The 27,402-nt window shown below is 42.5% G+C and overlaps 1 protein-coding gene across 4 annotated transcripts in view; it reads left to right on the forward strand.

The window, feature by feature from the left end:
- The window catches only part of UCKL1 (uridine-cytidine kinase 1 like 1), a 41,565-nt gene extending 20,385 nt beyond the window's left edge, over positions 1-21,180 (forward strand). For 3 of the 4 annotated variants that reach the window (XM_063459460.1, XM_063459461.1, XM_063459458.1), the window contains exons 8-15: positions 7,581-7,600; positions 15,847-15,945; positions 17,926-18,019; positions 18,132-18,194; positions 18,445-18,567; positions 18,827-18,934; positions 19,068-19,224; positions 20,489-21,180. In XM_063459460.1, the coding sequence (XP_063315530.1) occupies positions 7,581-7,600; positions 15,847-15,945; positions 17,926-18,019; positions 18,132-18,194; positions 18,445-18,567; positions 18,827-18,934; positions 19,068-19,224; positions 20,489-20,559 (735 nt within the window). In that variant the 3' untranslated portion in view covers positions 20,560-21,180. The remainder of the gene's footprint in view (positions 1-7,580; positions 7,601-15,846; positions 15,946-17,925; positions 18,020-18,131; positions 18,195-18,444; positions 18,568-18,826; positions 18,935-19,067; positions 19,225-20,488) is intronic. The other variant, XM_063459459.1, reaches the window with a different exon arrangement.
- Positions 21,181-27,402: the final 6,222 nt, after the last annotated feature.

A 27,402-nucleotide genomic window follows, 5' to 3' on the forward strand; every position in this document is an offset into this window, starting at 1 on the left:
TTTATTTTTTAACCCCTTAAGGACATGTGTGACATGCCATCATTCCCTTTTTATTACAGAAGTTTGAAATAAGTCCTTAAGGGATTAAGCTCGAGGTTGAGGATGGCTAGGTTTGAACTCCGGTTGGTTATATCCTCTCTATTGAAGTTTTTTGGGGGCACCTCCAGTAACTACCTGATTCTGTGTCAGTGTGCCACCCTGACTATCCTAACCTTCCTATATAGCCCTCGGGTGTGAAGGAGTGACACTGGAGGCTCTACCTTGGTATTTCTCAACTTTCTCCAGTCTGTAATTTAAAGGGACACTATAGTCACCTGAACAACTTTAGCTTAATGAAGCAGTTTTGGTGTATAGAACATGCCCCTGCAGCCTCACTGTAACTGCAGGTGGTTCCCTTATTTACCACTATAATGTCTTAAAGCATAGAACTTAGCAGGGCTAACCATACAGGTATCTTAGCCATAATTTTATATAGTTAGTAAGAGATGCTCTATTTACATACCGTATTTATCGGCGTATAACACGCACTTTTTTCCCCTGAAAATAGGGGGGAAATCGTGGGTGCGTGTTATACGCCGATATCCTATAATTACTTACCTGTGTGCACACCTGTGTGCACACTTCCTTTCAGTCCCGCCGGAAACCGGAACCTGAAATTGAAGTTCCTGTACCGCGGTGCGCGCTGTGAAGCCGGCCCACGCTTCAAGACAGGTAAGTAATGATGGGACAAGGGGAAGGGGGGGAGAGAATACTATGGGAGGGGAAGGGGGGGGGGGAGAATACTATGGGAGGGGAAGGGGGGGGGGGGAGAATACTATGGGAGGGGAAGGGGGGGGGAGAATACTATGGGAGGGGAAGGGGGGGGAGAATACTATGGGAGGGGAAGGGGGGGGAGAATACTATGGGAGGGGAAGGGGGGGGGAGAATACTATGGGAGGGGAAGGGGGGGAGAATACTATGGGAGGGGAAGGGGGGGGGGAGAATACTATGGGAGGGGAAGGGGGGGGGGAGAATACTATGGGAGGGGAAGGGGGGGGGGAGAATACTATGGGAGGGGAAGGGGGGGGGAGAATACTATGGGAGGGGAAGGGGGGGGGGAGAATACTATGGGAGGGGAAGGGGGGGGGAGAATACTATGGGAGGGGAAGGGGGGGGGGAGAATACTATGGGAGGGGAAGGGGGGGAGAATACTATGGGAGGGGAAGGGGGGGGGAGAATACTATGGGAGGGGAAGGGGGGGGGAGAATACTATGGGAGGGGAAGGGGGGGGAGAATACTATGGGAGGGGAAGGGGGGGGAGAATACTATGGGAGGGGAAGGGGGGGGGAGAATACTATGGGAGGGGAAGGGGGGGACAATACTATGGGAGGGGAAGGGGGGGGACAATACTATGGGAGGGGAAAGGGGGGGACAATACTATGGGAGGGGAAGGGGGGGACAATACTATGGGAGGGGAAGGGGGGGACAATACTATGGGAGGGGAAGGGGGGGGACAATACTATGGGAGGGGAAGGGGGGGGACAATACTATGGGAGGGGAAGGGGGGGACAATACTATGGGAGGGGAAGGGGGGGACAATACTATGGGAGGGGAAGGGGGGGACAATACTATGGGAGGGGAAGGGGGGGACAATACTATGGGAGGGGAAGGGGGGGGACAATACTATGGGAGGGGAAGGGGGGGGGACAATACTATGGGAGGGGAAGGGGGGGGGACAATACTATGGGAGGGGAAGGGGGGGGGACAATACTATGGAAAGGGGGGACACTATGGGATGAGAGGGGGGACACTATGGGATGAGAGGGGGGAATACTATGGGAGGGGGTGGAGAATACTATGGTAGGGGGGGAGAATACTATGGAAAGGGGGGGAAATTTCCTGGAATTTCCTTCTAAAAATGAGGTGCGTGTTATACGCCGATAAATACGGTATATAAATAATTGAGAATACAATATAAAATAAGGATTGTCTTGGAAGCAATAGTCTTGTCTTTTAGATATTTATTATATAAAAATATAAATATAGACATAGAAAATCCATTATAGCAGAGTTTATAAGATGAAATTAAATGCTTGCAAATATCATTAATAGGTTAACATACCCTTCTGAACATGTCATCATGTCAGCCTCTCTGTCATTTTAAGATGGAGCAGCGTCTGTCTCCAAGTCTCTCCTCTGTGTCTTAACATTTAAAAAGTACACCTATTTATACCTTAGGTGTCGTCATTTTACGGTCACTGTAGTTCATATATGAAAAAGTTACTTTTTTTAACTTTATTCATTTTAGGTCCACCCTTAATTTGGCAAACATACAAGGCCATAACTAAAGGGTGCATACGTCATGGACATTTTCCTGACTTAGTTCAAGATGGCATCTTAAAGTCTGAATAGCTTATCTGTTATTTATACTAAGACGTAAGTGCACAGTCGTGGGAGATTCCCGGAAGTTCCATTAACTTGGGGTTACCACAGTATATTGTGTACTGAAAGAGTCGTAGTATAGCCTTGAAGCTTGTTTATGCATTATTGTTATTGTAATTCGTCTGGGACAAAATGGCGCAAACATAATATGTTTTTGCTTAAAGAAACATCTATGAAAAACAATATGTTCCATTTATAACACCTTGTCAGTTTGCAATATCTCTTAAAGACAAAGTACACAGTTTAAGAAATACAACATTTCATTCTAAAACTTGTAATATTCGCATTTGCCCATAACCTCACTGCTCAATCCTCTGCCATTTAGGAGTTAAATCCCTTTGTTTATGAACCCTAGTCACACCTCCCTGCATGTGACTTGCACAGCCTTCCATAAACACTTCCTGTAAAGAGAGCCCTATTTAGGCTTTCTTTATTGCAAGTTCTGTTTAATTAAGATTTTCTTATCCCCTGCTAACAGGGGTACTCAGCACATTACAGGTTACATTGCAGTAGAGGGAGGTACAGTAAGTGCAGTAGATATACAGTGTATGTATATTTTATTTATATAGCGCTAACAGGTGTACTCAGCACTTTACAGGTTACATTACAATAGAGGGAGGTTAGTGCAGTAGGTATACAGTGTATGCATATTGTATTTATATAGCGCTAACAGGTGTACTCAGCACTTTACAGGTTACATTGCAGTAGAGGGAGGTACAGTAAGTGCAGTAGGTATACAGTGTATGTATATTATATTTATATAATGCTAACAGGTGTACTCAGCACCTTACAGGTTACATTACAGCAGAGGGAGGTACAGTAAGTGCAGTAGGTACACAGTGTATGTATATTTTATTTATATAGCGCTAACAGGTGTACTCAGCACTTTACAGGTTACATTACAATAGAGGGAGGTTAGTGCAGTAGGTATACAGTGTATGTATATTGTATTTATATAGCGCTAACAGGTGTACTCAGCACTTTACAGGTTACATTGCAGTAGAGGGAGGTACAGTAAGTGCAGTAGGTATACAGTGTATGTATATTTTATTTATATAATGCTAACAGGTGTACTCAGCACTTTACAGGTTACATTACAGTAGAGGGAGGTGCAGTAGTGGATGTATATTTTATTTATATAGCGCTAACAGGTGTACTCAGCACCTTACAGGTTACATTACAGTAGAGGGAGGTACAGTAAGTGCAGTAGGTATATAGTGTATGTATATTTTATTTATATAGCGCTAACAGGTGTACTCAGCACTTTACAGGTTACATTACAGTAGAGGGAGGTACAGTAAGTGCAGTAGGTATATAGTGTATGTATATTTTATTTATATAGCGCTAACAGGTGTACTCAGCACCTTACAGGTTACATTACAGTAGAGGGAGGTACAGTAAGTGCAGTAGGTATATAGTGTATGTATATTTTATTTATATAGCGCTAACAGGTGTACTCAGCACTTTACAGGTTACATTACAGTAGAGGGAGGTACAGTAAGTGCAGTAGGTATATAGTGTATGTATATTTTATTTATATAGCGCTAACAGGTGTACTCAGCACTTTACAGGTTACATTACAGTAGAGGGAGGTACAGTAAGTGCAGTAGGTATATAGTGTATGTATATTTTATTTATATAGCGCTAACAGGTGTACTCAGCACTTTACTGGTTACATTACAGTAGAGGGAGGACCAGTAGGTATACAGTGTATGTATATTGTATTTATATAGCGTAATCAGGTGTACTCAGCACTTTACAGGTTACATTACAATAGAGGGAGGTTAGTGCAGTAGGTATACAGTGTATGTATATTTTATTTATATAGCGCTAACAGGTGTAGCGCTATATACAGGTGGGCAGCATAGTAAGTGCAGTAGGTATACACGGGGGGGGGGAGGAGGAGGGTAAGTGGCTTTTTTTAGAATGTTTTTGTTTTTTTGCAGTTGTTGCTGTTATTTGATATTACTTTTATCTCTTACATGAACTTTACGGTGGCCCTTTCAAGTCTCGGCACATACACGATCTCCTGTATCACTGCTTTATACAGTAACCGCTGGTGTATGTCTCAGCCTGGGTTAGGTAGGTGGGGGTGTATATCTTTCCACTGTGGCTAAAGATTGCTCTTAATGAAGGCAGGAAGCTGCCCACGCCTTCCTCTTTTAGCTCAACCTCGCATCTGACACAGGAAGGAAGCCCCCTTAGATCTCTTCACCTGCAGACTGACACCTCGGACAATGCTGCAGGGAGATTTTAAGACTGATTGTACCATGAACGATGGGACCGCACAGAGAGCCAGAGCATTGCAGACACCAGAAATAATCAGATTGGCTTCCATAATACCCCCTGAATCCACAGTTACTCCCCTCCTGCATCAAACACCACTTCTTAACATTGCAGAACTCCATATCATCTTCCTGGTGCTTTCACTTTCACCCTGATAAATAATTTGACCATTTGTGGCCTGTGGTGGCTGGAGATTTTAAACACAGCACTGCAAGGAACTTAATATGTACCGAAAGGTAATGCAAATTAAAAAGCTTGGGATTTAAAAAAAAAAAAAGAAAAAGTGGACATAAATTGGCAGAAAATGCTATAAACCTTTAAGTCATCCAAACATTGTTTAAAACACTGCTAGAACAGTTTGGGACATCTCAGAATTAGGCATCTTATTAAAAATGGTATTTATAAATATAAAAAGATAAAAAAAATTCTTAAAAAACATAAGAATACTTACAGTATTAAAGGCTATATTATGTATTGGTGGCTCCCGGGGGAGTACTGGGGACCCATGGGGTGGAACACTCTGCATGTTTCCCTAATCTTACAATTGCTGTCTTGCTAACTCAACACACTTAGAATCTAGGCCTTGGTCTCATGCTTATTAGTAATCTTGATCCAGACTAAGCTTCGGCTCTATCCTGATTACAAGCTAGACAAGCCTGACCTAACCCGCGTTTTAACGTTACTTTCAGTACTAGCGTATGCCACACACTGTTAATTTATGTATTTAGCTAATCTTGCTAGTGCTATTGGGGCATTGCGAGAATGTTTGTTTGTATTGTGCACTACAAAAAAAAAAAAAAGAATGTACTTATATCAAGAAGTACAAATTTGATGGAACGTATAATCCCACTAAGTAAATTTCAATCATTATAGATTTAAATACATTTTATGTATTTATTTTTTATTGGAAGAAGTGGCAAAACATTATTACAAATTGTGAAAGTAACCCACAGCATAAATCTACATGAGAACTATTTTAAACCTATGCATCGATGGTACCTAACTAATACTAGAATTTGGAAATTTAAAGTAATAAATCCAGATTATGCTGGAAACGTTTAGACTTTGACAGAACAATGATACACATGTGGTGGGATTGTGAAGGCTTAGTATCTATTAAACATATTGTAACAACCATATTAAAAGCGATATTACCCTGACACCACAACTGCTTCTGTTCCATCTAGACTGGGAGAAGGATAGAATGCTGATTGATTCATATATTTGTGGCTGTCAAACTGCATCTAGCCAAAAAATGTCCAGCCAGAAAATTGAATGGAAACATATTGTTTCTCAAATAAATTTTCAATTAAGAATCGAGAAGGTTTTTTTTGTTTTTTTTTATGCCAAAGGATAAAATGTATGCAATATAAAAAATATATGGTCACCATAGCCCAATGTAATTACAAACACTATATAAAAACAAATATAGATGTTTTATAGAAGTGATCTTGGCTGCTGGAGCATTCCTCTATCCTTTTTTTACTACAATAATAATAAATAATTGATCATCTTTGTACTGTTTGCCTGGAGATATCTATAGAACGCCTAGTCTTACGTAATATATGTTCCAGACCTTTGCCTTACCCCTGTTTATAAATATGTTAGTGAGAATAGGTATACTTTTTAATTTCCCACTTAAATTAACCGCAACTTGTGATTTTACATACGTGAAAGTAGTTGTAGCGTGTGATTGTGGACTTTTATGTTTGTGTTTTGTATTTGTAAGCACTGTCTATATGTAGTTTTTATATTTGAAATTTGTAAAAAAGTAAAAAATTACATTTATAACAGTTTGGTGAACTGGTAGTGTGCAGTGATCAGCAGAACCGGTATTCCCTATTGGCCATGGCTGGGTTCTCTACAGGGGGGAAAGATCATTAACATTTGTTCTTGTTGCATCATTGTGTCTCGTGCACAAAATTGACAGCAAAGAAGGAAGCATCACTGTGTCTCATGGCCAAATTAGATATATATATATATTTTTTTTACAAATCTTTGCAGTTAAGAGCCGCTCTCCGCTGATCCTCTCTGCACCAATCATCCAGTTGTCAAAGGTGCAGATTTGTTACAGTGCTTCGAATGTCCCCTTCAACGTAGAACTGAGAGTTTGACAGCCGATAAAGGCCAACTGCTCTGTCTAGTTTGCCCTTTAACTATAAAAAGAATAGACTCCCAGCGTAATGAAAAAGAATAGAAATCCCACGATTGGTCTGAAATGTAATTTCCTCCAACTTCGTTACCTCTTCTTCTTCTGGTTTAGGCATTTTGCAGAATGCTCGTACTGTATCCAATCCCCTTAGATAGTTGTAATGGTTCTATGATTTCTCTCCTGTATACTATATATATATATTTTGCTTTCTATCTCTCTCCTGATATGCATTATATAAGCCTTGGATTGTTCTAGTATTCGTTCTGTGAATATTCTGTAGTGTGATCATACCTTCCTGAACTTTGTCACAATACTCCAGATGAAGTTTTAAAAATGATCTCCAAAGCGACCTCAACAGCCTTCTTATGTCTTTTTCTCCTGTTTTATAACCTCATTTTATTTTAACTTGTTTGGGATCGTAACTCCATAGTTCTATTCCTTTTCTGTAGGTGTCTGTAAACGTCCACAGTTTACCCGGTCTTTGTAATTCTGTGCCCCAAATCCATCATTTTACATTTCTATGTAACATTTTAGATCCCTTTTACTCGTTTCCTAAAATCTGTACACAGCCATTTAACATAACTGATTTGGGAATTTTAAAATCGGTAAAAAATATATATATTTCGCCTTTAAAAGTATCGTTGATGTGATATTTCTTTGTTCCGTGTAATGTCTGCTCTCTTTTCACTGTCTCTTCTTCTCTTCGTGTTTCCTGATCCAGAGGAAGCTGCGTTGGGATATGTGAGATAATAGGGAATTCTGCACACGGTGTCACATAAACTAACTGTTCTCGTTAGTGTGCAGAGTTTTCATTATAACCTATACCTTACACACTTGCTGTGCGTGACATACCGTGTGTACATGTGTGTGCATGCCACGGATTGTGTACTTCTCTGACACACTCTCAGATCACTGCCTCATTGAGCTCTCCCATCTGGCAAATTCTCCTGAGCGTCTGGCCCTGGTTTGAGGGAACTGACTAACTCTCTCCGCCAGTATACTGTGGCCTGAGTTGTCGTACACTTGTAGAAAGTAGTATTAAAGGGACACTCTAAGAAACACAGCCCCTACACCTAAGTGTAGTCAGCATTATGCCTAGAGTCTGTGGGTGTTGTCCTATTGTTTTATATCAAACCGTGGTTTTACAAGAGCCGGGGCTGTTCCATTACCAGACAACGCCATTTCCTCAGCCGCAATGATAATGCAGAATACACAGCACTGATTAGCTAATGCCTCGTTTCCACTGAGCGGATCGGTTCGGGTTGGTACAGTTTGGAAGGTTTAGAATGGACCAGCCCATTCTGGTGAGCGTTTCCACTGCAAGTCAGACCTTCAGGGCCATGCGGGGTTTATAAAAAAAATGCTCTTCCTGTCCACCAATCAATGGATTGTATAGTAGCTCCACCCTAACCAAACCGTTCCATTTTCTATGGCCCTACATCTGAAGCAGGACCCTGAATGAATTGGTACGGTTCGCTTGTATGGACCACTTTCATAGTGGAAACACCCAAAATAGCGAACCGTACCGAACTGAGCCGAACAGATCCGCTCAGTGCAAACGAGGCATTAGAGTGCTGGGTAACACGCCTGCAGCCAATCACTGACCATGAGGTTGGATGAAATTGTCATTAATAATGCGGAAGAAAAAAATTCTCCAAGCTCACTGCAGCTAAGGAGGAGGTGGGCTCCAGATGCTGGAGAATGCATAATTATCCTACAAACTACTTTTAAAGCAAACGCATCGCATCAAGCTATAATCTCATGCTTGTGGTATATTGTGGCGTAGTACAAAGTACAGCAGGGGGACACAGGAAGAGAATAATATTGTATGAGAGACTGTGCTGCAGATTTGAGCTGATTGTTTTATAGGATTTAATTATATGTACAATACATTTTGTTAAGAACCTCAGTGGTTATGGTACTGAGTTCTTCTATTCCTTTCCCAATAGCTGAGCTTAAGTGATTATAGCTACAGTTAGGGTGTAGATGAATATAGACTTCATGAAGGGTATAGAGCCTAGACTTCATGAAGGGTTCAACAGGAATCCTGTTTTATTGATGCCACACTGGCTTTTATGGAAATCCTCCTGCAAGAGCACCTCCCACAGTAAACAAAAGTGACAACCAATCATAATACAGATTAACAGTAAAACCCTCCCTTCCTCTGCCTGGAAGATAATGAGATAAGTTAAGGAATAACCCAATTATCTCAAGGCATAGGGCACACAATTTCCCCAAAACTTAGAACATGATTGTCAGGATCGGGACAGGGATCCAACACGCAGAGTACAAAGAGTGGAAAGGTACGTATACCGGGCCTTAGAATGGCCGGACTAACGTACCGAGAGTAAAGAATAGTCAGAGACAAGCCGAGGTCGAGGGAACGAGAAGACAGATAAGCGAGAGACAAGCCGGGTCAAGGGATAACAGAGAAACAGGGTAGTACAACGAGCCGAGTCAAAACCAAAAGAGCAAACTAGAATACCAGAGCACTGAGTGACTAGACAAGCTAGAACCACGACAGGGCAATGAGCTGAAGTAAGGAGTAAGCTTAAATACCCTGGTTCTGGATGGAAATCACGCCTCTGAAAAGTACCGATTGGATATCGGACACTTGAGTGACAGATAGCTCGTGCTAGCGTCATGACGTCACGTATTGAGCGTCCTGCTAGAAAAGGACGTGGATTCCTCGCGGCCGGTGTTTAAGTGACTGGATGAACCGCGAGGAACGGAGAGGACAGCTCGCCTGGACGGATACACCACCAAGTCTCTACCTCCCTTAGAGGTAGAGGCCTCAGGTACCCTGACAGTACCCCCCCTCTCAGATACGCCCACCGGGCGGAATGAACCGGGGCGAGATGGGAAGCGAAGGTGAAATGCTCTGCGAAGGCGAGAAGCATGGACGTCCTCCTGAGGTACCCAACTCCTCTCCTCAGGACCATATCCCCTCCAGTTGACCAGATATTGCAATTTTCCCCTTGAAATTCTGGAGTCAATGATGGAGCTGACCTCGTACTCCTCCCGACCCTCCACCTGAACAGGACGAGGCGAGGAGACCTTAGAGGAGAATTTGTTGCAAATGAGGGGTTTCAACAAGGAGACATGAAAAGAGTTAGGAATGCGTAAGGCAGGTGGCAGAGCAAGGCGATACGCAACCGGATTGATACGAGTGAGAACCCTGTAAGGACCTATGTAACGAGGAGCAAATTTCATGGACGGAACTTTTAGGCGGATATTCTTAGTACTCAACCATACCCTATCCCCAGGAACAAAAACAGGAGCCGCTCTTCTATGTTTGTCCGCGTGTTTCTTGAACAGTGAGGAACTATGTAATAGAATTTGTCGAGTTTGATCCCATAATTTCTTCAGGTTGGCGACATGATCATCAACCGACGGTATCCCCTGAGAAGAGGAAACCGAAGGAAAAATCGAAGGATGAAAGCCATAGTTCATGAAGAAAGGGCTAGAGCGAGTTGAATCGCAAACAAGGTTATTGTGTGCGAACTCCGCCCAAGGAATCAGACCGACCCAATCGTCCTGGTGTTCGGAAACAAAGCAACGCAGATACTGTTCGATCTTTTGATTAGTACGTTCAGCAGCTCCGTTAGACTGAGGGTGATAGGCAGAGGAGAAGTTCAATTTGATGCCCATTTGAGAACAAAAGGATCTCCAGAAACGTGAGACAAATTGAGAACCTCTATCAGAAACAATCTCTGAAGGGATCCCATGTAGGCGAAAAACTTCTCTCGCAAAAATCTCCGCCAATTCAGGGGAAGTCGGAAGTTTAGGTAATGGCACGAAATGAGCCATCTTGGTAAATCTATCCACCACCGTGAGAATAACAGTCTGTCTTTTGGAAGCAGGCAAATCAACGATAAAGTCAATGGACAAGCAGGACCAAGGTTTCTCAGGAATGTCCAAGGGGTGTAACAGGCCACATGGGGATGCATGAGATAGTTTAGTCTTGGCACAAGTCTCACAAGCTGCGACGAACTCCTCAATATCCTTACGAAGTGAAGGCCACCAGAAATCCTTGGATATCAGAGAGTACGTCTTGCGAATACCAGGATGACCAGCTATTTTACTCTCATGAAAACATTGTAAGAGCTCCAGTTGAAGTTCAGGAGGAACAAAGTTTCTTCCCTCAGGAGTGTTTCCGGGAGCTAGATGTTGTGACTTCAAGATCTGGTCAAGTAGTGGGGAATGAATTTTGAGACTGGTATTAGCAATAATATTGCATTTGGGTACAATGGAAGACAAAAGTGGTTCAACTGAAGCAGAGGGTTCATATTGGCGAGATAGCGCATCGGCTTTAGAATTCTTTGACCCAGGTCTGTAAGTCAGAACGTAATTGAAATGGGTAAGAAACAACGACCAACGAGCCTGCCTGGAGGACAGACGCTTGGCCTCTCCGATATAAGACAAGTTTTTGTGGTCTGTCAGGATGGTAACAGGATGTAATGTACCTTCCAATAAATGTCTCCATTCTTTCAAAGCCTTGATAACCGCTAGTAATTCTCTGTCACCAATGTCATACCTGCTTTCAGTACCGGTCAATTTTTTAGAGAAAAATCCACATGGATGTAATGGTTTATCAACACCCAACCTTTGGGATAGAACAGCACCTAAACCAGTCTCTGATGCGTCTACCTCGAGCAAAAATGGCAGAGAAGTGTCAGGGTGAACTAAAATTGGGGCGGAAGCGAAAAGCTCCTTGAGAGTCTTGAACGCAAGGAGAGCTTCAGTAGTCCAATTCTTAGTGTCAGCCCCCTGTTTGGTCATGTTAGTGATAGGTGCAATAATGGAAGAATAGCCCTTAATAAAGCGCCTATAATAATTGGAAAAACCAATAAATCTCTGTATGGCTTTAAGACCTGTGGGTAAAGGCCACTCTAGAATGGATTGGAGCTTATCCGGATCCATCTTAAATCCCTCCCCAGAGATCACATAGCCGAGAAAGGTTACCTGGGTTTGATCAAAGCTACATTTCTCCAACTTGCAGTACAAGCCATGCTGGAGAAGCTTGTGCAAAACCCTCCTGACCTGTTTGTGATGAATCTCAATGTCACTAGAATGAATGAGTATATCATCTAGGTATACAATGACGCACTCTTGCTGAAATTCCCTAAGAACCTCATTAATCAGATCTTGGAATACTGCTGGTGCATTGCATAACCCAAAAGGCATGACGGTATATTCATAGTGGCCATATCGAGTATTGAATGCCGTCATCCACTCATGTCCCTGCTGGATTCTCACCAAGTTATATGCCCCTCTGAGGTCTAACTTGGTGAAAATTGTAGAGCCCTTCAAACGATCGAAGAGTTCGGTGATCAAGGGAATCGGGTAGGCATTTTTAATGGTTATCTTATTCAGGCCTCGATAATCAATACAAGGTCTCAAAGAACCATCTTTCTTTTTAACAAAAAAAAATCCAGCCCCGGCAGGGGAGGAGGACCTCCTGATGAATCCCTTGTCTAAATTCTCGTGAATATATTCCTCTAGGACTGAGTTCTCCTTTATAGATAATGGGTATACATGACCTCTGGGAGGCATGGTACCAGGGAGTAGGTTAATTTTGCAATCAAAGGACCTGTGTGGGGGTAAGGTATCGGCTTTCTTTTTGTCAAATACTGCTTTTAAATCTAGATACTGAGGCGGAATTTGTGTCTCTGTAGGATTATCAGAGGTATTCGATGTATTAGTTAACCCAAGAGGTAAGACCCTCCGCAAGCATTTTTCTTGACAATTCTCTCCCCAGGAAACTATCTCCCCTGATTCCCAATTAATAATAGGGTTGTGTCTCCTCAGCCAGGAGTACCCCAGAACTATGGGAATAGACGGAGAAGAAATGAGCATCAAGGATATATCCTCTTTATGCAGGATGCCAACAGTCAAGTTAATCGGTATGGTCTCATGAAAAATAACAGGCTCAAGTAACGGTCTACCATCGATGGCCTCAACAGCCAGAGGTGTCTCTTTTAACTGGGATGGAATAGCATGCTTGGCAGCAAAACCCTGATCTATAAAGCTCTCAGCAGCTCCAGAATCGATTAGTGCCATAGTCTTAACTACTCCCTTCTCCCACTTTAAAGAAACGGGTAACACAAGCCTGAGCTCCTTGTAGTTGTGAATAGAGGACAAAGTAGAAACACCCAAGGCCTGTCCTCTAGAGGAACTTAGGTGCGAGCGTTTCCCGAACGATTGGGACAATTTAGGCGTAAATGACCCCTGACTCCACAATACATACATAAACCCTCCCTTCTCCTGTACTGTCTCTCCCTTTCAGTGAGATGAGTACTGCCTATCTGCATAGGTTCAGGAATACGTAAGTCTTCGAACTCAGAGATTTGAAAGGTAGGCGCTAGTTTAAAGGAGGGTCTACGGGTCCTATCTCGAGTGTTCTGCCTCTCTCTTAAGCGTTCATCAATACGAGATATAAAAGAAATTAAATCCTCCAAATTTTCAGGGAGTTCTCTAGTAGCGACCTCGTCAAGAATTATATCTGATAACCCATTCAGAAACACATCTATATAAGCCTGTTCGTTCCACTTAACTTCTGCCGCCAAGGATCTGAACTCTAGTGCATAATCCACAAGTGTTCGATTGTCCTGTTTAAGGCGCAACATTAATCTAGCTGCATTGACCTTTCTGCCAGGAGGGTCAAAAGTTCTTCTAAACGCAGCTACAAAGGCATTATAATTATAGACGAGTGGATTATCATTCTCCCATAAAGGATTGGCCCATCTCAAAGCTTTTTCAATGAGCAGAGTAATAATAAATCCAACTTTTGCTCTATCTGTAGGATAAGAGCGGGGTTGTAGTTCGAAATGGATGCTAATCTGGTTTAGAAAGCCACGACACTTCTCCGGTGACCCGCCATAACGTACTGGTGGGGTAATACGGGAAGAAGCACCTACAGTGGCTACCTCTAGACCTGAGACTGCAGGAGAGATAGAAGGAGTACGTATCTCCTCAGGTGGGTTACTAGCACGAGACAAAAGTGCCTGTAGTGCCAAAGCCATCTGATCCATCCTATATTCCATGGCGTCAAACCTGGGATCCGAAGAACCAAGCTGACTGTTTGTACCTGCAGGATCCATTGGCCCTGTCGTAATGTCAGGATCGGGACAGGGATCCAACACGCAGAGTACAAAGAGTGGAAAGGTACGTATACCGGGCCTTAGAATGGCCGGACTAACGTACCGAGAGTAAAGAATAGTCAGAGACAAGCCGAGGTCGAGGGAACGAGAAGACAGATAAGCGAGAGACAAGCCGGGTCAAGGGATAACAGAGAAACAGGGTAGTACAACGAGCCGAGTCAAAACCAAAAGAGCAAACTAGAATACCAGAGCACTGAGTGACTAGACAAGCTAGAACCACGACAGGGCAATGAGCTGAAGTAAGGAGTAAGCTTAAATACCCTGGTTCTGGATGGAAATCACGCCTCTGAAAAGTACCGATTGGATATCGGACACTTGAGTGACAGATAGCTCGTGCTAGCGTCATGACGTCACGTATTGAGCGTCCTGCTAGAAAAGGACGTGGATTCCTCGCGGCCGGTGTTTAAGTGACTGGATGAACCGCGAGGAACGGAGAGGACAGCTCGCCTGGACGGATACACCACCAAGTCTCTACCTCCCTTAGAGGTAGAGGCCTCAGGTACCCTGACAATGATATCCCCACAAATGACACGTCCCCTGATAGCCCCGATCTGGGAGACCAACCTATTCGAATTTCACCCAGATCGGTTCAGGGGTTCTCAAAAAGTATGGAAGTCTTAGTTCACTGACCACACACGAGGCTCCTGCCCAAAATAGTTCCATGAGTTCAGTGTGTGCGGTCGGCAATTTCTAAAAAGCCGAATAAACCCACGAACGGAGCCTCCTGGCTCATAGGAGTGATTGTTCCCCGTGTTCGTGGGAACCAAACTACCGAACGGCGATCTCCTGGCTGTTCGGCAACAGAAGGAAGCAGGCTTTTGTATGTTTTCAGCAGTGTTCAGGAAGTCGAGTGTCCGATTTTAGTTCCAGACACTCGACCAAGTCCTGCTGCCTCCTTTCGTGCAAACAAGATGGCCGCCGTTTTGTCTTCCACGTGGCATTCGACTATACGAACGGCGGCCACACAGAGAGTGCTTAATAGACGGTTCCCTTTGAAGATAATGAGCCAGGAGGGTGGTTGGTGTTAGGTAGATTAATCTACCGAACCAGTAAATACAAAATAACCGAAAAAAAGCAGAAAATCACGAAATGTAGAAGAAAATACCGAAAATGAGTCTTTCCTTCACACATTTTATCTAAAAAGTGTTTGAACTGATCTTTTATAGTCATTTCAGACTGACATGAAGTCAAATAGAAATATTAAAAGATACAAGAGGTTTAATAGATTTACTCAGGAGAAAAGCGTGAATTGGATTGAATTAGGTTTGCCAGATTCCTCATGCTTGGCTGATTTCACTTCTACGCTGTGCTGGATAAGACAGGAAAAGTGCTGCCGTGCAGTGTGTAGCATTTATGAGGTACAAAGGAAATCAGTTAATCAAAGGGGCGCCTGCTTAATGAATTTACCTCGGGATGACGAAAGGTTCATTTTATCTTTGTTTCCTTGCACCAATTACAAATATTTCTCAAGGAACAAGCAGCCAATCAGGTAGTGGGTAAATGATGCATGCTGGGAAACTTGTTAAAATACACAATATCAGCATGCCAAGTGTCGAAATGAATCTGCTGTGTATGTACACACCACCTAATGACCGGTTCTGTGCTCTTGTGATTAATGTAACTCTGAGTGCTAGAAGTATGACCCTGTGGTTGTTTCAGGGTAATAAATGTGTATTCAGTCTATTCCCTGCCTGTGACTGATGGTACAATATCTGGCATGTCACTAACCAGCTTGTTTGTGAGTGGGTTGTGTGCCAGGCAGAGACTGAGTATGTAAGGCCAGTAGTGCCAGGATGCTCCCTCATTGCTCTCTCCTTACTGCAGGGCAGCCCTGGCATCGGCCCACCAGTCACACCCTCTGCCACGTATGCTGAGTGTCCTGAAGGAGACCCCACAAGTGAGCGTCATGCACACCATTATCAGGTTAGTGTGCACAATATATGGACCGTGCCCGTACCTGAGCACTGTAGGTTTACGTGTTGGTGTGCGCTTACGTGGGTCTCTGCTGCAGTTGGGGGTGTCAATGTCTACATGCTGCAGGTGGAGATGTCCGTATCTTTTTGCTGAAGTTGGAGTTGTCCATGTATGTTTGTTGCAGTTAGAGATATCTGTGTATGTTGGAGAGGTCCATATCTGTTTATTGGAGATGTCAGTGTCTGTTGCAGTTGGAGTTGTCCGTGTCTGGTTGAGATGTCCATATCTCTTGGAGATGTCCGTGTAGTTTCTGTTTGTTACAGATGTCCGTGTCTGTTTGCTGCAGTTGGGGATGTCTTTGTCTGCTGCAGCTGGAGATGCCCGTGTCTGTTTGCTGCAGTTGGAGATGCCAGTGTCTTTTTGCTGCAGTTGGAGATGTCTTTTTGCTGCAGTTGGAGATGTCCTCATCTGTTTGTTGCACTTGGAGATGTTAGTGTGTGTTTGTTGGAGTTGTCCGTGTCTGTTTGCTGCAGTTGGCAATGTCCTCATCTGTTGCACTTGGAGATGTCAGTGTGTGTTTGCTGCAGTCGGAGTTGTCCGTGTCTGTTGTAGATGTCAATGTCTGTTTGCTGCTTGCTGCAGTTGGAGTTGTCAGTGTTTGCTTGCTGCAGTTGGAGTTGCCAGTGTTTGCTTGCTGCAGTTGGAGTTGTCAGTGTTTGCTTGCTGCAGTTGGAGTTGTCAGTGTTTGCTTGCTGCAGTTGGAGTTGTCAGTGTTTGCTTGCTGCAGTTGGAGTTGTCAGTGTTTGCTTGCTGCAGTTGGAGTTGTCAGTGTTTGCTTGCTGCAGTTGGAGTGGTCAGTGTTTGCTTGCTGCAGTTGGAGTGGTCAGTGTTTGCTTGCTGCAGTTGGAGTTGTCAGTGTTTGCTTGCTGCAGTTGGAGTTGTCAGTGTTTGCTTGCTGCAGTTGGAGTTGTCAGTGTTTGCTTGCTGCAGTTGGAGTTGTCAGTGTTTGCTTGCTGCAGTTGGAGTTGTCAGTGTTTGCTTGCTGCAGTTGGAGTTGTCAGTGTTTGCTTGCTGCAGTTGGAGTTGTCAGTGTTTGCTTGCTGCAGTTGGAGTTGTCAGTGTTTGCTTGCTGCAGTTGGAGTTGTCAGTGTTTGCTTGTTGCAGTTGGAGTTGTCAGTGTCTGTTTGTTGCAGTTGGAGTTGTCAGTGTCTGTTTGTTGCAGTTGGAGTTGTCAGTGTCTGTTTGTTGCAGTTGGAGTTGTCAGTGTCTGTTTGTTGCAGTTGGAGTTGTCAGTGTCTGTTTGTTGCAGTTGGAGTTGTCAGTGTCTGTTTGTTGCAGTTGGAGTTGTCAGTGTCTGTTTGTTGCAGTTGGAGTTGTCTGCGTATGTTGGAGAAGTCCATATCTGTTAATTGGAGATGTCAGTGTCTGGTTGAGATGTCCATATCTGTTGGAGATGTCAGTGTAGTGTCTGTTTGTTACAGATGTCCGTGTCTGTTTGCTGGAGTTGGAGATGTCGATGTCTGGTTGGTGCAATAGGAGATGTCACTATCTTTTTGCTGCAGTTGGGGATGTCCGCGTCTGTTTGCTGCAGTTGGGGATGTCCGCGTCTGTTTGCTGCAGTTGGGGATGTCCGCGTCTGTTTGCTGCAGTTGGGGATGTCCGCGTCTGTTTGCTGCAGTTGGGGATGTCCGCGTCTGTTTGCTGCAGTTGGGGATGTCCGCGTCTGTTTGCTGCAGTTGGGGATGTCCGCGTCTGTTTGCTGTAGTTGGAGATGTTAGTGTGTGTTTGCTGCAGTTGGGGATGTTAGTGTGTGTTTGCTGCAGTTGGGGATGTCTGCGTCTGTTTGCTGAAGTTGGGGATGTCTGCGTCTGTTTGCTGAAGTTGGCGATGTCCTCATCTGTTGCACTTGGAGATGTCAGTGTGTGTTTGTTGGAGATGTCAGTGTTTGCGTGCTGCAGTCGGGGAAGTAATGTTTATCTCTTTTTCCAGAAATAAAGAAACTAGCCGGGATGAGTTCATCTTCTATTCGCGACGTCTGATGCGTCTCCTGATTGAGCATGCGCTGTCCTACCTGCCATTCAGGGTGAGTGTGCAATCTCTCCCGTAACTGTAAACTCACAATGACTAAGAGTATCTCTTTGTCTGTATTAATTAATGAAGCCTCACAATTTTTCTCGTGTACTCACCCTCCCCAGAGCTGTACTGTGCAGACTCCACAAGGACATGACTACAATGGACGGACATATGATGGTAAACGGGTAAGTGTCCCGACAGTCCCTCGGCCCACGTACATGTACAAAGAAAGGTAAGGGCGGGCATAGAGCAGGATATAGGGTGACGCTGTGCATCTACAAGGATATAAAGAGTGATGCCATGCATGGGTTATGATGTAGAGTGATGCTGGGCATAGGGCAAGATATAGGGTGACGCCGTTCATCGGGCAGGATATTATATGCAGTGTCCCAATGTGCAATATCGTTTGTAACTACGGATAATTCTCCAACTCAGATCACTGGAGTTTCTATCCTTCGAGCCGGAGAGACAATGGAACCAGCACTGAGAGCCGTATGTAAGGATGTACGGATTGGAACCATCCTCATTCAGACCAACCCCAGCACTGGGGAACCTGAGGTAACAAAACATGTGCGCTAAGGAAATGTAACCCAGGAACCTGATAGCATTCGCTATAAGTAACAGAAGGAGCAGTTATCTCCCAGATGGTATGGAGTGTCTGTGAGGAAATGATCCATTCTAATGGGACAAGTCTGAATAAGAACCTGGTCTGACTACACACTGTGACATTGTGGAATCTCTTTACATTTACCCGAACGCTGAACTCTTCATTTCAAAATTCTAATTACAGTTTATCTTATCTTCCTCTTCCATTTAGCTACATTACCTGAGGCTCCCAAAGGATATCAGTGAGGACCATGTGATTCTTATGGATTGTACCGTGTCCACAGGAGCCGCTGCTATGATGGCCGTCCGTGTGTTGCTGGTGAGACCTAATGGTTGGATTCAGTATGAATGTGCTGATAGAACCTTCATATTCCATCGAATCCCCATGTATCTGTGTCTTACTTGAATTTATGGGCCCTTTATCTTCTCAAACTGTGACTTTCTTTAAACAGGACCATGAGGTTCCAGAGGACAAGATCTTCCTGTTATCTCTCCTAATGGCAGAACTGGGAGTACACTCCGTGGCCTATGCATTCCCACGTGTGCGCATCCTCACCACAGCAGTGGACAAGAAAGTCAACGACTTGTTCCGCATAATCCCAGGAATTGGTACGTGTGACGAAGACTGACACAGACCCATTTGGCAGCGTTCCTTCAGGCATGTGCATAAATCAGCGGCTCTTGGGTCAGGGAACCAAAACTAGGCCACTACCATTATATTCCATGTCTTTTCTGACCAGAATTGAGAGGAGACCTCATATCAGTTTGGCCCCTGACAACTGTCCTCAATATCTTCATTGCTTCCTCTAACCCTGGGATAAGACTAGCAAAGATGTTTTGTGTATTTGTTTTATTACATATTAAAATTGAATTATGAATCGCTGCTAAAATGAAACCGCTTTTCGAATGTGTGGCCAAGCTATTATCAAGTTCCTACGTTGGATCCCTGCCAAAACAAAGTGTAGAACGCAGTAGTCTAATTTTAGCACCTCGGCTTCCTGATTGATATAACTTTTTTTTTTTTTGGTCAATCTGTTTTTATTGAGGCACATGGCTGTACAGTACAAGCAGACAAATAATGTAAAGCAAAGTTTCACATGAATATTATAGCTTGTCATTTTCTATTGTTAAAGTCATCAACACCTCATTTTCAAGTTAAGAAAATGACATATGAATTATATAAGAAAGTAAAGTCTACTTTAAAGTAAGTATCAGCAGTTCGATAAAGTTGGGTAACAGCCAGGTGTAGGATAGTTAAAGATTTACCAGGAATGTAATATAACGTTATGAGGAAATACGACTAGATGACGGCATATACGCGTGCTGAGTGAGAAATACAGCATAAGTTAAATAAATATTCGCCAGATAGGCCCATGGGTATAGGGCTCAGACCTACATCAATGAATTAAACAAAGTGTCAACTGTAAGTGAGAGCAGGTATATATTGCCGAAGGGCTGAGTCCCACAGCCGGAGAGGCCAGTGACCTGATAAGGTGATTTTCAGCCTATTCCAGATCTTAAAGAAGGTGTTTTGTAGTCACTCGGTTCCTCAAATACTGAGAGTCCCAGTGTGTCCCTCTAGCGTTATTGCTCCAGCCCCAGGCCCGAATTTGATTCGAGAGCAAATGTCCAAAGACCCCAATCTCTCCTGAGCGTTAGTCGGTGTCCCCAGGTTGAGCACGATTCACCGAGACCGCGCTCGATGCACTTCCTGTCTCCATTTTCCAATATACAAATTGCTGTTTTTCTTGTATACAACAAATATGTATTTTTATTTAAAAACATCCAAAAAAGGAATTTAAAGAATTTCGCTGTGAATTCCGGTCTTATACTACACATTGCCTAATGTACTGTCTTCCTTGGCCTGTGACAGGTAACTTTGGGGATCGTTACTTTGGAACAGACGCGCCTGCAGACTGGAGCGATGAGGACGAACCAGCCTGATTTGTAAAGTCTGATTGCCCTCACATAATACCTGCCTCGTATCCCCCACCTCCCCGTTTGAACAGCCTGGGAGGGATTCTTGCCCTTACGTCAAATTTTCTTTTTTTTGTATATAAAACCAGATTCTGACTACAATATTCTGAAACGGCTAATATTATTGGTGTATTTTGTCATGTCTCCTGTCAGAATGCTTTCAATACACTTACAGCTGTATATACCAGGGACACATTGAGGCATGCTGGCAACCCATCACCACACACTTTCCCAGTGTAAACTGGATTAGAAAAAGACCCCCTTTCTCTGTTTGTTTGTTTTTTTTTTGTCATTGTCCTAGCCTTCTTCATGAAACGGGCCACACCTTCATGGTTTGTTTTTTTTTCTTTTATCTCATTAACAATGAAAGGCAAAAAAAAAAAAAAAAGGAATTTTAAATATGGAGCGTTCCATTGGTTCCTATGGCGATAAATCCACTTTTACCGCTTTGCACCAGAATTGCTCTTTATACATAACCCCCAAATCTGCTTTGAAAACCACTGGCAGGATTATTCACCAATATGAGAGTTGCCAGGAATTCAGGGTTATTTCAGATTTAAGGCCAAAATAGCCAAAACCTGCAGCATAGCTAACTTGATCTTAAATTTGAAATCACTGTAAATTCCCAGCAATTCTCACGTTGGTGAATAACACTGTGGTTTATAAATAATATATTTGAAATGTGCAGCAATGAGTAGGAACTTGTACCGATTGATTTTTCAATATCCAATAGTTCAACAGTATATCTGCTATAGTTTTAAGTTTACATGAAGTTATTGGCTATTTCTTTAATTTCCAGCCGATTGGTATAATAAATGAATTACGCTTTGTAAACCACATTTGCTATAATGCTTGGCTGTCCATCAATACTGACAGAGTCTCCGAACAGCTCAATGTAGAATATGATAGAATCTTTATGGAAGGGGCATCCTTCTGCTCAAATCTGACATGTGACACGTACCCACTTTTTTTACGGGTCCTCTCCTCGCAAACATGGCGTGTTAATACGAATGTAGGCCGGTCTATGGTATACCCACTTCCACTCACACACTCATCTGCCACAGTGCATTGGAAATTCATGTTTGTTCCCTCGCATTAAATAATATATAGAATTTAGTGTTCAAAGCTATGGACGCTATTACTTATTGATGCTTTGAAATCCGTCACTGGCGGATGGCGGACTTGGAGCTTTTGACTGATTTTAAGATATTTTTAAAAAATAAAAATAATAATTTTCTTTGAATTCCCGGCAATTGACACTTTAGGGAATGACTCTAAATGTTTTATTTGGGAATTACAAATGTTATAATAAAATAGTATTATAGCAAAAGTTCTCCAACACAGGTTTTTATTTTAAATTCTTTATCCCTCGCTCCAACACGTGGCAAATCAAAGATAAAACACATAAGATAATAGAACGTCATGACATCATATACACGGCAATGTACGTTTATGCATACAACGTGTTAAAGGATAAAGGTGGTTGGGGAATTTAATGTTTATGGTATGGGTTGAGGAAATTATTGGCCTTGGAGCTCAGCTCTGCGAGTTAGGAGGCTTCACCTACTGAGGACTGAGGGAGGTCTAGATAGGCCCAAAAATAAATGGAGTTCTACGGTTAGGCTAATGCATGGTAAAGTATTGGAAGCTAGTGGTAGGACTTAAAAGATGCACTAGGCATGTAGCAAGTACAAGGCTCAGTATCACCATGTGGGGGAGTAGTTAAGGGTAATGCTCATTAACCACTGAGCACCAAGGGGGGGAGATTGAAATCGGTCTGATTGGGCTGGTTTAAAAGCAGCTGGAAATTATGGAAGCGGTACTAAAATAAAAGCTAAACTAAAATGATATGTCCAATCCATCAGTACACTTCTCCGCAAGGAGGGAAAGATAAGCCCAAGTCCACTGGTGATGTTTCATCCTGTGTTGGTCTCAAAACGAGGTACAAAGGGTGTATCCCAGGAGCACCCAGGGTTGGAAGCGTTGGCTTTGGGCCCACCCAGCCCCAAGCTGCAGAGGAAAGGGTCAGATTCTGTCACCGATGAGAGTCGGTATGTGGTCTCTCCCTGGGTGGCTACGAGTGTGCGTGATGGGCCCCATCTGTACTGAATACCGGCCTCTCGGAGGGTCCTAGTGACCCAGCTGACTGAGCGTCTCCAATCCAGTGTTGTCCTGCAGAAAGGTGAGTTGTGATTCTTTGAATGGGACTGGGCATTTGCTATTGTTTCATTTCTTTATCACTGCTTGTCTATCTTGGAGGGACTGGAATTGAAAGAGAACATCGTGGGGTGCACCTGCCTGTGCCCCGGGAGACTTGGGGAGCCTGTGTGATCCTTCCATTTGTATGGTCTTCACCTGTCTGTGTTGCAGGATCGCCAAAAGAAGGCGCCGGATGAAGTGGGGTAGTTCCGTGTCATGAACCGTTTCGGCAATACCTGATTTTTATATTAATGCGTCTCCTGGTATCCTCCATTGCATCTATTCTGGTCTGTAGGAACTGGTGAGAGCTCTGGAGTTGTTGTATTTGTTCCATTGCACCTGGCTGGCATTGTGCTATGGAGGAGACGTCCTCTTCTATGGACTTTGCTCTGTCTGTGATGGCTGTAACCTCTTCATGAAGCACCACTACATCTGTAGAACTGTGTGCGCAGGTGTTTGCAGTAGGCTCAGAATGTCTCCTTTTTTTTGCAGGAGCCCCCAGGTCTCCTAATTGTATAGCCGAGAATGGGTTCTCCGCCTCTGGTATGGCCTTGGGAGTTTGCCGTTGCCGTCATTTTAGGTTTAGGCCGTGCCAGGAATATGTCTCCGATTCTTTGTATGCCGACGTCTGAGTAGGTTTTAAACTTTTTTTGTTTGTTTCCCCATAGTGTGATATGTTTAGAAGCCAGGTTGTAGATAGGGCACTGCTGATTTTTTTGGAATGTATTGCTTGTTTCGCCAATTTCAATCCGGAGAACTGCAGACATGCGACTGCTCTCGGTGATCCCCCCCCTCCCCCAAACACAGATTTTTACACCTCGGTTAACCTGCCTATAACTTGTAATTCTCCAAATTTCACAGCTTAGTGAATAGCTCCCAAGAAAAAAAAAAACAGTGAATGAAGCTGCTTCATAAACATGGCACTGATCAATATATATCCATGTGCAATAATTTGTGTTGTGTACATTAGATGTGCAGCTGTTTTTATCTACATTTTGATAGTGAGAATGGTTTAGAATGATAGGAGTTCTGTTACAATAATTCCTCCCAGCTTTAGTAATGAAGTCATTTTACACAGATAAACTTTTGTCTATTTTATGAAACAAGTTGCAGAAAAAATAAATAAAATAATCCTGGATTTGCTTATTAGAAGGATTTGAGGAGGATCACTGTCCAGGGTGCTGAAAATTCCAGGAAGTCTGGTTTTTTTTCCTGATTGACAGTGTTCCATTTACCATACTGCAGGGGTGCCCAAAAGGTAGCTCTCCAGATGTTGTAGAACTACAACTCCAATGATGCATTGCATGCCTTTAGAATGCCAACACATCATAAGAGCTGGAGTTTTGGATCTACATTTTGCCATAATGTGTATTGACTGGTCCAGACAGAGTAAATAGAGATTGAAAAGTGTTTCCTTGTACACGTCAGTACAACTGGAGCTCGGCAAGAAGAACAAAGTCCTCACTGCATGGAATTATGGGGATTGTAGTAAATAATCTGCAGTGCTGGTTAATAGTATTAAAGAATCTCTGTCACCCATTTAAAACCCCACTCCCTGCCTCTCTAGTTCTTTCACCTGATTGGTGGCACCATTGAAGCCAACGGGTTTAGATGCTAACCCTCAAATACTATTCATTGGGTGAGGGGGGCACATGGCTTAATTTTGGTTAATAAGTAGCCCTAGGATAGGTAGGTGTTTAAATCATTTTTGTATTCGCCTTTAAAATGTTAGGTATGTAGCTTAAATAAAACGATAATAAAATTACAACAAAATCGATTGAAATTTGGGCTCCAAATAATGTCCCAGGCATAGCATACAGCTGTAGGGGCCTGTGACCTTATTATCATTGCAGTAACATTTCTGCTCTCTTTGATGAAGCCCCGAGGCCTTTCTTTACCCTCTGGGGTAAGATTTGTAGAACGCTGTGTATGTGCCTGTCTCTGTGCATGAAGCCTCAGGTACCGTCTTGTAGCTGTTAGTTGTCCAGCTTACTATGGAAACTTTTAACCACGCACCTCCCCTGACAAACACAGGAAACCTTAAACCACCCTGGTCTAATAGCCGTTTAGAATGAGGGGGAAGGAAGGGGGGGCAGGGCATGGGTTTATAACGTGCATTCTGACACTCTAATCTCCTTTTGATTAAGACAAACTCAGTACTGCACCTGCCAGGTAAGTGTTTGTCTAGTCTGTCTATGTTTGTAGGATTAGGGTTAGATATGTGCTAGATCGGATGTAGCACTGGTTGGAGAGGAGTTTGGCGTAGAATAAATGGTTACATCTCAAGTCGTACAGGAGGGACACAGCTCTTTAAACAGATAAAAAGTGTGAAACGTTTTCACAATTAAATAAAAACTTTCTCTTACTTTCCACTAACCCTGCCTCGCCTGGCGATCTTTGCAATTTTTCAATATTACCAGATGTTGCAAAACAGGGATAAGTCTTCAGAGCATTAATCTGCATTCCTATTAAATTAAAACAATCCTGTGGGACCCAATTAGACATTTTACTAACATGTCCTAGATTTGCATCAATGAGCCGGGCATTGGGACATTCATTTTTATTTTTCTTGGCGTTACGCTATCTTATCTCTGGCATTAGAAATAGTTGTGGAGAATAAACTTGGGGTTTGTTCCGTAAAATCAATTGGTTGGGGTGAGCTTGAACCGATTTGCAAAATTTAGACCAAATCTGCCACTCTGGAAAAAAACGTAACAAGATCATGGCAAGTGCGCTCACCAACACGGGACAGTAAGGTAGGGCATTGCATCATTACGTCCAACAAGGTAGGGCGTTTCATCATTACGTCCAACTTGCTGCAAATGAAAAAAATTCTCAGCTCAATATGTGACAAAAGTAAGGTTTATTCCGCAGTATAATTGGCAAATGTTTTAATCTAGAAACATCTGCGTCACATCTTCACAAGAACCTTTCTAATTAGGATCATTGTCAGGTCAGTCTTACAACCTTAGTTTTCAACTCCACACACTTTACTATTAACTTAATAAAGTTCTTTAAGAGTTGAGTATAAAATTCTAGTTTCATTCTTCCGACCCTCCTTTCTAAGCTGATACCTGGTGTATGAGCTCAGTCAGATTAGGTTGGTTGGACTGGTGTTGAATGTGATAATAATTAACTAATTAAAAAAAAAAAAAAAATTCAAAGTATTTATAGTTGAAATGATCAACACTTAACTAACAAAAAATAATTTGGCTCATTGATATGATCTGGTTTGAATTACATGTACAATATGTTGGCATACCTAACTGCATTTTCATCTAAATAGATTTTCCGCCCTTAATTAATATTCAAATTTATTCACTAAACTGGGAATTCTGGGGCCAAAATGTTTATAGTTCAGTTATTTGGACCATAAACTTGTAGTTTCTTTGTCAATGTCAAACGACTTTCCAGTTTAGCAAATAAATCGTATTGTTCATAGATTGACAAAAATTCTCGACGTTCTAATTCCTTTGAGGTCAATGTAAAATTAAGTGAGATGAAGGACTGACAACCAACGTACAAAATATTCTCTTCGAAACACTAGTGATTAATTGTTTTATCTCATTTATAAATAAATATATTTATTTGTGATTAGTGCTGGATTATGCAACAGTGCACTGTTTGAGGAACAGATTCATAGATTTAGTGGTGAGAGGAAAAATAATGCTATGTGTATATATTCATTATAGTATAGTTTGGCTAAAGTGGGCTATTAGCTAAAAACAACCATTAAAATAATTAATTCATTTTAATCAAATCCTCTGTCTTCAAGATATTAAAATAGTGTAATTTAGGCATCTTGCAAATCATTATGGGGCAACTTGGATTGCACTTATGATAAAACGTTCAATCCTCTTATAAGGCTTATCTTCTGAAATAAAATATTTAAAACAAAAAAAACCACATACAAAACATCTTAAACTTGGTAACACACTGGGGCGCAATACGTAATACTGGTAAGGATTGGGTGACCTTTAAATCCAAGTATAGTCCAGCAGCGTTCATTACATGGCTGGGTTCTTTTATATATAATTATTGGATTCTTTTTTTATTTGTTGTGGGTTTTTTTTTTTTATTCATCAGCATTGCTTGCATTCGATCTTAACTGAAAAGCATTTTAAGTACATTAAAAGATAGAGGAAAAAAATTATACGATTCTCAATAAAGAAATGATGTAGAAATACTTTTTCCACTGTTTAGGAACATACCCCAATTGCAAAGAAAAAGCAAATTTTTTTACAATAGAAATATCCCCCCCCTCCAACCAACCCAAGAGGTGGGGGGAGAGGGGAACATCTTTCAATTTTTCTTTCAAATGTTTTCAAAATGTAAGTGAGAATTTAATTTAAACAACGTTGCAGTATATTTAAAACACACACACATGTATATCTTCCATTTGCTCAAGTTCCCATTAATATAAAAATATAATATACTTCATTTTAGCAGAACTTCATGTTGATTTTTGTACAACCCAAAAAAATGGGTGTATTCCCTTAATTAAGAATGCCCCTGGTTCAGATTAGCAAAAATAACTCATGTCCAGATAGGGGCGTTTGGACTGCAATATCTATAAATTGTTCTCAAGGTGTATCAGTGCCCAGAGTTTCC

Source organism: Pelobates fuscus, chromosome 6, assembly GCF_036172605.1.
Source record: "Pelobates fuscus isolate aPelFus1 chromosome 6, aPelFus1.pri, whole genome shotgun sequence".
Classification (NCBI taxonomy): domain Eukaryota; kingdom Metazoa; phylum Chordata; class Amphibia; order Anura; family Pelobatidae; genus Pelobates; species Pelobates fuscus.